The 9,390-nt window shown below is 51.7% G+C and overlaps 1 protein-coding gene across 1 annotated transcript; it reads right to left on the bottom strand.

Annotated features, from left to right (window-relative positions):
• Positions 1 to 612: 612 nt before the first annotated feature.
• Positions 613 to 2,021, bottom strand: LOC121349001 (metallothionein-1). The gene is made up of 3 exons (XM_041459053.1): positions 1,859 to 2,021; positions 1,457 to 1,522; positions 613 to 880 (listed from the first exon to the last, which is right to left on the bottom strand). The coding sequence occupies exons 1-3, from the start codon at positions 1,887 to 1,889 to the stop codon at positions 786 to 788; spliced, it is 192 nt and encodes a 63-aa protein (XP_041314987.1). The 5' UTR covers positions 1,890 to 2,021; the 3' UTR covers positions 613 to 785.
• Positions 2,022 to 9,390: the final 7,369 nt, after the last annotated feature.

The following is a 9,390-nucleotide window of genomic DNA, read 5'->3' on the forward strand; positions in this document are numbered from 1 at the left end:
GCAAACCACAGTGGGCATCACACTCTGGTTTGGGCATCACGTCCCATCACAGGCACTGAACCCTGTTGCAGGCAGTGCACCCTATTGTGGGGATCACACCCCATTGTGTGCACTGCACCCCACGGTGGAGAACCAGGTCACCTGAGGCTCCCCAGGGGCACCCAGCCAGACTGGCACAGTGGCGGGGGGATAAGCAATGTGGTTCTACCAGCCAGTTCAACTAAACTGCCAGGAGGAAAACTAAACCTGTTTCTCTGCCACCCCACCTGCCATGGAAACATTCCCCCTGGAAATGGGCAGGGCTGGGGTGTTATTAGAGTGAAACCTTGTAATAACGAGCTGCTCATTAGCCGCGAGGATCTCTGGTTGGAGGAGACAGCATGGGATTTGCCCCTGGGTAACAAGAGGGTGGTGGGGGGTGGGAAAATTCCCTTATTGTGTAGGGAAAGTGTTAAAACAAGAATCAGAACTACTGGTAGGGAGAGCAGAGCCAAGACTAGAAGACAGGAGCAGAAATAAGACACAGGCTCTTTGCCATGACCTCCCACACGCACTGTCCTCCCGCTCCCCAGGGAAACTGCCGCACCCAACAGAAGTGCCAAGTTCTTCATGGACCTTTATATACATATCCCTTTATTTAGGTAGCTTAATACATGTCAAAGTGACAAACACTAAAGAAATCTGAACACACATATAAAAAAAAGACAACCAACATACACAATAAGGTTATTCTTCTTTGGCCCCCCCCGATGTGCATCACCCCCAGATGTGCAGCCAGGGGTCCCCTATTTGCAGCAGCTGCACTTGGCGGAGGGGGGCCCCTTGCAGACGCAGCCCTGCGCACACTTGGCACATCCAGCTGGGCAGCAGGAGCAGCAGCCTGTGGGAGAGACAAAATAAAAAAATCAAGGACATTCTCAGGAAGTCAGGCTGGGGCTCGTGGGAGTCTCACTGTTTTGGAGACCTCCCATGTATTCATGTTGTTCTCTTTTAGCAGCATCCCCGTTCTTGGCGGTGTCTTCCAGGGTGTTTGTGCAGCCAGGGCTGCCACTGGAGAGGCAGGGGGAGAGTGTGGTACTCCCAGGGGTTCACAGGATTCCCTCAGTCCCTGTCTTTGAAACCCTCATGGCACACGGCTCTGCTGTGGGTGGCAGCATCAGGAGCACCCAGAAGAAATCCCAGTGCCGGTTTCCTCCCCAGCATCCCCTTGTGCTGAGCCTGAGGTGCTATCGAGGGGAATGCTCAGGCTTAGGTGGTACTGAGTGACTGGTATTTCCTGGAGAGGGGGTGGGATTCACACTGTACTCCTCTGGGGGGCAAAAAACCTTATGTGAGGAATAAACTCGCCACTGGCAATGCTAAGACTGATTTGATTCAGTGCATACACAGATGTGTACTGAAAACACCCCGAGTTTTTCTGCTCCCCCCGCCCCGGGGGCTCAGGGATCCCTCTTACCTTTTTTGCACGATGTGCATTTGCAGTTTTTGCATTTACAGTTGTCCCCGCAGGTGCAGGTGCCACCTAAAACATGGAGAAAAGGAGAAAAAGAGGTTGAGAAGAGGTGGTGGGAGGGGATGCCAACAACCCAGAGATCCGCGGGAAACAGCACTGCCTGCCCTCCGAGCATCCACTGATGCTTCATCCTCGCTCAGAGGAGAGGTCACGGCATTCCCAGCCGCTTTCCAGTGAGATGCTCCCAGTGTGACACAGCAGTGCTGGGAGAGGACTTCAGCTGCTGGCTCAGCCCGTAAGAGAGAGACTATCGGGAATGGCGGAGGAGACCGGCTGGCGGGAGTGTCGGGGATCCCGCTGGGATGCTGGGGCTGCCCCCCGGCGTGGAAGGAAACGCTGCCTTACCTGTGGCACAAGGGCAATCCTGAGAGTCCATGTCTGGCTGGGCTGGGTGCCTGCTGTCGGACGCGTTGGGAAGAAGCTTTGGCAGCGCTCGCAGCCGCCTCCTATTTATCCTTGGCCAGCCGAGAGCGAGTGCAAAACCTCCGCCCCTGCAGCCTGCGCACGGCTCGGCCCGGCCGCTGCCCCGGGGCTGCTGATTCACTGCCGGGCGGCGCAGCCCGACCCGCGGCTCCCGGGCAGCAGGGAGGGCTGTCGGGGGGACCACCCCTCTCTGCTGAGATGTTGAAGGGGTGCAGAGAACGGCCAGATCTCATCACACAGATGACACCTGTCTCAGGGGTGTTGCTGCACTCGACACTGCTGGGGGCTGAGGGGGTGCGCCCAGGGAGCCCCCACAGTCCAGCCCTTGATTGATTGATTGATTGATTGATTGATGCCAAAATCAATCTGCCAATCTGACTTGGGGGATACATTATTCCAGGAAGTGCCATTACTGCTAGGAAATCTCAGTCCCCTCCTCTCAGAGCTGGCACAGTGGGGTGATGGGGAGCTGGCGTCATGAGGTGGCAGGGATTCAGTCCCTGTTTGAGACCCTGTCCTCTGGTTCCTACACCCTCCCTGCAAGCAGGAGCAGCAACAAGCTGGACTGGCCTGGCCAGAGCCTGCCATGCCCTCCCAGTGCCCCAGGACAGTGGCACCCACGTTCCCTTGGCGCCGTGCATGGCACCTCGGGCTCTGTCTCCTTCCCAGCTGGGGTGCTCCATCCCACTGTTCTGAATTAATTTCCGTGTGTCATTAACTGGGTGTGCAGGGGAGGAGGGTGGCAGGCGAGCTGCCATCACCCTGGTCAACTCCTCCAGCGGGTTTTACCCACCCACTCGAAAGCGCAGTGAGGGTTTGGGGTGGAAGGCAAAAAAAAAAAAATGATGCTTGCTGAGATTTTTGCTGTCTGCTTCATGTGCAGGAGGCATTGTCAGCTGTGGAGCATCCTTCCTCATCATTCTGTGTGCTCCTTTGTCTCAGCAATACCCCATCCCATCTGCCCCTTGCTCTGTGACTCCTTTGCCTTGGGGTTTTATCCCAGCTGGGCTTTTGCCTGAGGTACCTGGCTGAGGCAGTTTGTCGATGCTAATCCAGCTGAAACAGCGGCCTGGGGAGTATTTTTACCACTCAGCTGTCTGGGCTTGTTGGGAGCTTGTTGGGTGACCTGATGGGGAGCATTGCCAGCACCCCAACTCAGCATCTCCTCCAGCCTCTCCAGGCCAGTGTGAGAAATCAGTATGGAAAAACCTAAGAAAGGCAGAGCCAATGGGCCCCTGCCTCAACTCCTCTACTCTGGAGCAACTTGTCAGTGCCCTGACATGCCAGCCCTGAGGTCGTGTGAATGTCACACTGCTGCTGATGCACTGGGGCGTGATGGCAGGGGACGGTGCCAGGGAGCAGGCGTGTGCCAAGAGTGTTATTGCTCCTGTGGGGGCAGGGAAACACAAACATGGGAAGCACACATGCAAATGGTCACCTGCCACCCTGGCTACAGCCCCCTGTACTGTGTTGGTGTCATGACAGAGGGGCAACATCTCCTTGGGATCTTGCATTTGCGCTGCTCCTTGACTGAAATAATCAGCCAAGCACTCCTGTGGTGCAGTAATATGCTGAAGGAAATGCTTCCTGTGGTGTCATGATGGATTAATGGTGAACAGCAATATCACTGTTGCATCTGTTGTGTCTTCCCCCACTGCCTGGCACCCTTGGCCACCCAGGAAAAATTGGCTGTATCCCCAGCTGATGGTGGCCCAGGGATACAGGGACATGTGGCTGCTCCAAAATGGTCCCTCTCCTCTAGCCTAGGGGGAGGAAGATGGAGCCCACACAAAGGGAAGAGAACAATCTCTGCCATGAAAGGACAGGGTGCAGGAAAAGCTCTCCAGCATCTGTTCTCAGTCAGACCCCAGCCCTTTTTCGTTTCTTTCCTCTCTTTCTGCACAAAGGAAAAAAATCATCTTCCAGGTGATGTAGGACTGAGAGTCAGGACTCTGGTAGATCTTACATTGCTCCTGGTCTATTCTGTAATTGATTTGGGACACATTCTATAATTAATTTGGGATTGGACTGGAATAGTGGGTTTTCAGGCAGACACATACCAATCAGACCACCTCCAGAAGCATCCTGTGATTGGGGTGACAATGATGAGCTGGGGACACCTTCCTGCTGTTTAAATGCCCCCCATGACAAGGTCTTGCCAGCCTCAGTTTGCTTTCTGGACCATGCCCTCCGTTTGCCTGGGGGTTCTCCATCATTTAAATGGGCCTGGTGCTGCTCCCAGAGCCAAGCAAAACAGGCAGGATCCCTGCAGAGAATTTATTCACCAGCCCTTGCTGTCCCAGAGCTGTACCCCTTGGCTCTCATGTCCCCTGCGTGGGATTCCTGGCTCTGTCCCCAGGCAATTACTCCGAGATTGCCAGGTGGATTAACACGGGTGAGTCAGAGTGATGTTCCAGTGCTCCAGGCAGAGATGATGTTCACTGGGAGGGTGGTGATGGCTGAGCATCACCATTGGCATGCCAGGGACAGGGATCCCTAGAAAGGAGAGAAGGAAGCTGACAGCTTTCAGGACAGTGTGGCAGAGGCACCTGTTCCTGTGACACCTCAGGTGTCTCCAGCTGATTGCTGAAAGCCACGGGACGGTGTCAGGGCTGGTGCCAGTGACTGGCAGTGACTCAAGGCTGGTGCCAGGCAGGCGAGGAGTGAGGCACAGCAGCCAGCTCCCATGGAGGTGAGCTGGCACGGGTCTGCCCTGGCTCTCTGCTGCAGGACACGTGGCTCCAGTCACCTGTGGGCACACCGAGGTGCATAATGGACCAGCATCATCCCCCAGCTGCCCATGGTGCAGCCACCCAGCACATCGCCTTCTGGGGACCCTGCAGACTACTACAAGTCCCCCCTCATGGCACGTGTATCCCTGGGCTCATCAACCCCTCTGGAGCAGTGATGGGTTCAGTGACCCTTCCTTCACCCAGACACAAGATCCCAGGCAGCCGGGGGGCTCTGCTGGCAAAGCACCATGGCTCGGTGGGTACAGACCCTGGGCAGGGATGCAGGGAGCTATGAACCCCGTGTGGGCACAGCACTGAGACCCTGGGGGACAGTCTCTGGGGGTGCCCTGTCCCTCACCATTGCCTTCTCCTTGCCAGGCAGGATGCTGATGCAGGGTACCCAGCAGCAGCAAGGGCAGCTCAGCTCTGCCTGCTCCAGATGCCTCTTTGTGTTGGTCTCTGGGCGGGAGAGCCATGGATGGCCAGGGCTCAGCTGCCAGAGGTACAGGGAACCACAGCCCACCTGGGACCAGTCTTTTAAACCCAAATGGAGAAAATAAAAAAATATTTTAGCACTCAGCAAATGTCCAGCACATGCAAGTGCTGAAAGCCAGCAGGAAGCCCTAGGAGTGATTGCTGCTTAGAAAGCAGGCTCAGCTTTGATCAGAATCTCAGGTTATTGTTTGCTGATGATAAACAAGTGTTTGAAACACGGGAAATAGGTGCTGACGTAGTTTTATTTTGCTGGTGCTTGCCAGGCCTTTGGCAGAGGAGGAAGAAGGTGAATCACCCCTTGTCTGCTCTGGGAAGCCATTCTCAACCACTCCCCATGTGCATAGGCAAAGCCTTGGAAACATTTGGGAGTGAAACCGGATCAGTGGGGTGACCTCAGGCTGTGGAGACTTCTTTCTTTTTCCCAGAAAATTGGGAGCAAAGGCTTGTTCTGCTCTCAGTGGCAGACATTAGCTAAGCTCGTTGTCTGTTCTCCCTCCTTGCATCTTCCTGGGAAGATACCTCCTTCCCTGCCTGCACCTAGATTGCATCTTTAAGAAAACACATCCCAGCGAGTGCTTCTCCAATATCAGCCATCAACAAAGACATGGCATGTCCCATTTTCCTGGGGAAATGCCCTTCTTGGGGACTTGCTGGCCCACATCATGTCTGTAACCATAGGAAGGCACCTTCAGCGAGGGCCCGCTGGCAGTGGGAAGGGGACGGGCAGATTCCCATTAAGCAGGAATTGCACGGCGTGCAATCCTGGGACGCTTTCACAAGCCGGCAGCACTCTTTGATGTGGGCTCTTTGGGAGCCGCCTTGTGACCCAGCCGGCTGCGCTAGGGCTGGGACTCCCAAGGCCGGGATTATGAGTCGGGCTCAGCTGCCGGCTCATCCTATGGCTCCAGGCAAGGGCTTGGCCCTTACTCCTTATTTCTTATCTGCAATGGAGCTATCAGTATTACCTTCTCCTTGAAAAAGCGGTGTGGAGAGAGTGTGGATTTGCTAATTACTGATTTTTAGGGAGAAGGAAAGGAAGAAATGCTGAATTGGTGCCATGAACTGCGTCCAGGAGGGTGAACTGACCTTCCAAAGTTCCCGCCAGTTTTGGGGTGTGCATACTGAGAGACCCCAGCACAAGGTGGGAGCTCCTGCCTGGCAGGACAGGCTTTTGGGACCAGGTGATGTGTGTTGGGGCATGTCTGGAAGATGAAAGGGCTGCTTCTTCTTTTGATCATGAAATTCTCATAAATGTTAATGGGAATTACTTCGAGGTCTAACGAGGGTTGAATTGCAGCCCCCAAGGGAAGGAAGGGGATGAGGACCAACCAAGCCTTGGCTGGGAAATATAAATGCTTGAATTTACCTTGTCCCCCACCTGTGAGAGCAGAAAACCAGTGGGTCAGGGGCTGCCCAGCATCCCTGCATGCTCTTCTGGGAAAGGGGTTTGACAGGTGTCCCTCACTTTGCCCAACACTGTTGGCAACTGCATGACAGGCTTTAAGCATCACCTTAACTCTAGGCATCATTTTAGCTCACCAATCTAATGCTTTCCCAGTGTACAGTTTGGATTTTCTTTTTTTTCTTTGGTTTTGTTTTTCTTTTCCTTACATCTTTCCTTCCCTTTTGTGTCTTTCAGGTTCCCACAGACTTCAAACTCACCTGCTCCAACTACTCGCCGCCTCCCCTGGCTGAAACGTGACCCAAAGCTTCCAAGTATCGTTACCTTGGGCATATTTAATTACTATATTCCCCTTTAGTTGCTAATTAGAAGCCAAGAGTAGAGGGGATGAGTAATTCCCTGCAATGTCAAGTACACACTTGCCTGAGCTTGCAAAGAAAACATCGGCCCCCTCAGTATAAATGTGTGAAATAAAAGGATGTGATATTTTCCTTGATGTCTTTAAACCCTGCTCCTGAGATCCAGAGATCCTTGTTGTCTATCTTGGGAATGATTCATGCAGCTGCTGTGCAGGATCCTGCCTCCCCTGAGAGCAGCGTAGCTGTAGAGGCAGGATCTGGCACAACAGCTCTTCACATCCCCATCCAGAAGTGTCTCCCATCCCAGGAATGGGCATGGGATGGGGAGGAAAAATGCTGCTCCAGCTGGGGCAGCAAACCTGGCACGGCAAAAGAGAAAAGCCACTGCAGACAGGCTCATTCTTCATTTTAAGAAGTACTTAAGCGTGCAGATGCAATTGCTCATCCCTCCCCACTCTCTCCAGCCTTATTATCCCCCTCCTCGAAGGATGGGGATGGTTATTTTTGCCAACATTTTCCCAAACTCAATATCTGAGTGCTCCTCAGCGTTCTTCTGCCAGGCAGATAAAGGCATAGTGAATTTTGGTTACATTTGAAGTCTTTTCAAAGAAATGACTTCTGGGTGTGACAATCCTCATATCTGTTGTGCTGTCAGGTCCAGCTTCTCCATGCAACCTGTCTAGAAAGACAGCAACCCATGCCAAGCATGTTTGATTATATAATCTGTGTCTATAGCTATACCTATATCTGTCTATCTATCTCTAACTATATCTATATCACACCTATATCTATCTATCTACATATATCTATATCTATATCTATATCTATCTCTAATTTATTTTATGATATTTTATTATAGAATATGTATTATATTGGATCATAGTGGCTTGAAAAATGTTATGTTAAATGATTATAATGTATAAATTATAGTTAGTAGGAGCTAGAAAAGAGCAAACACTGGTCACAGAGCATTGCCTTGCCAAGCCTGTGCAGAGTAGTCAGGAAGGAGGATGGTGATGATTTCTTGCTGGATTTTAAGACCTGTGTTCTAGTGAAGAAGCTGAATAATCCCTCAACTACAGTTACACTAATCCTGGCCGCAAAGCATGCCCTGTCTCTGCAGTAGTGAAACCCAGGGGCTTCGTGAGGATTTTATGGGATTTCCCCCCTTGCAAAAGGAAAGGATCCCTGTCCTGAGCACTGCTAGGACTCAGGACTGGATGCTATACCTTTGGATGTAAATAAATTTTATTATATTTGATTATTTTATTTATAAAATAAATACATTTAATTTAATTTTATAGATGATGGGCTTTCAAATGAAGGGAAATGAGTGTTAAAAGCCATGAATTCAATATTAAGAGTTTCAGAGCCAGCTGATTCAAAGTGGCAGCTGTAATTTAATTGTGTTGCAGACGTGCCAAACCCAATACCATAATTAGTGATTCAAAATAATATTTACAGCTCAAATCATACATATTTAGCAAGAAGTTGAAATTTCCATCTATTTACAATTTTACCAGCTTAAAAAGATCTCTAAGCTCAGTTTTCCCCCCATTTTGCTTGGCTGGGTTTGAAGAGCCTGGCAGAGCAATGCTCAGCACTTCTGGGAGAGGAGCTGGGGATTTTGTCCCCGCCCATGGCATGGGGGCTGGAACTGGATGATCTTTAATGTCCTTTCCAAGTCAAACTATTCCAGAATTCTGCGATTTTCCCTGCGAGGACAGCAGTGTTTGCTGGCCTAGAGCAACGCCCCATTGCGTGCCTGAGTTCACGCCAGTGCATTGCCTTTGTGCTCTGGTACCCAAACCAGCATGAGGGAGGGGGGACCCACTGCACGGCTGGCACTGACACCCACGCTCACCCCAAACACAGCCACCGAGGGGAAAAAACACCCTCCTTAAAATGCTGCATGTGATTGCTGCCTCCTTATCCACAAGTACAAGGGCACATTGATAGAGGTGCCAGAGAACCTTGGTGTAAACAATTTAAAGAAGAGAAAAAGGAGGTCGTCACATTCAGAATTGCATGATCCCTGCTTGAGTGCTGCTTTTTAGAGCCCTCCTTTGCATGCGGGGCAGGGATGCTGCTGCCGGCCAGGGCTTGGCCAACGCACAAGGAAATGCCAGCTGGGATGTGCCTGCCAGCTCTCCTAGAAATAAATGGATCTGTGCCTCAAACCAGTGGCCTTTGCAAGGAAGGAAGAGCTGTTTTTCCAGTGCATCCTCTTCCAAACCTGCTTCTTGCTGGGATGGAGGTGATAATGTCCCAGTGCAGGTGATGGATTCAGGCACTGTCAGAGAGCACCCATGAGGGTTATCATGTAAAAATATTAAACCTAAAATAATTTAAGAATTTCTAAAGTCATGACCTTGAGCCAGGGTTTCCCTATCCAGCCTGTGTCCGGGCAGGGAGTGGGAACTGCAGGGAGATCCATGAGGGTCTGTATACCAAAATCCACTTCAG

This window comes from Pyrgilauda ruficollis, unplaced genomic scaffold, assembly GCF_017590135.1.
Source record: "Pyrgilauda ruficollis isolate IOZ18807 unplaced genomic scaffold, ASM1759013v1 scaffold13, whole genome shotgun sequence".
NCBI classification, from domain to species: domain Eukaryota; kingdom Metazoa; phylum Chordata; class Aves; order Passeriformes; family Passeridae; genus Pyrgilauda; species Pyrgilauda ruficollis.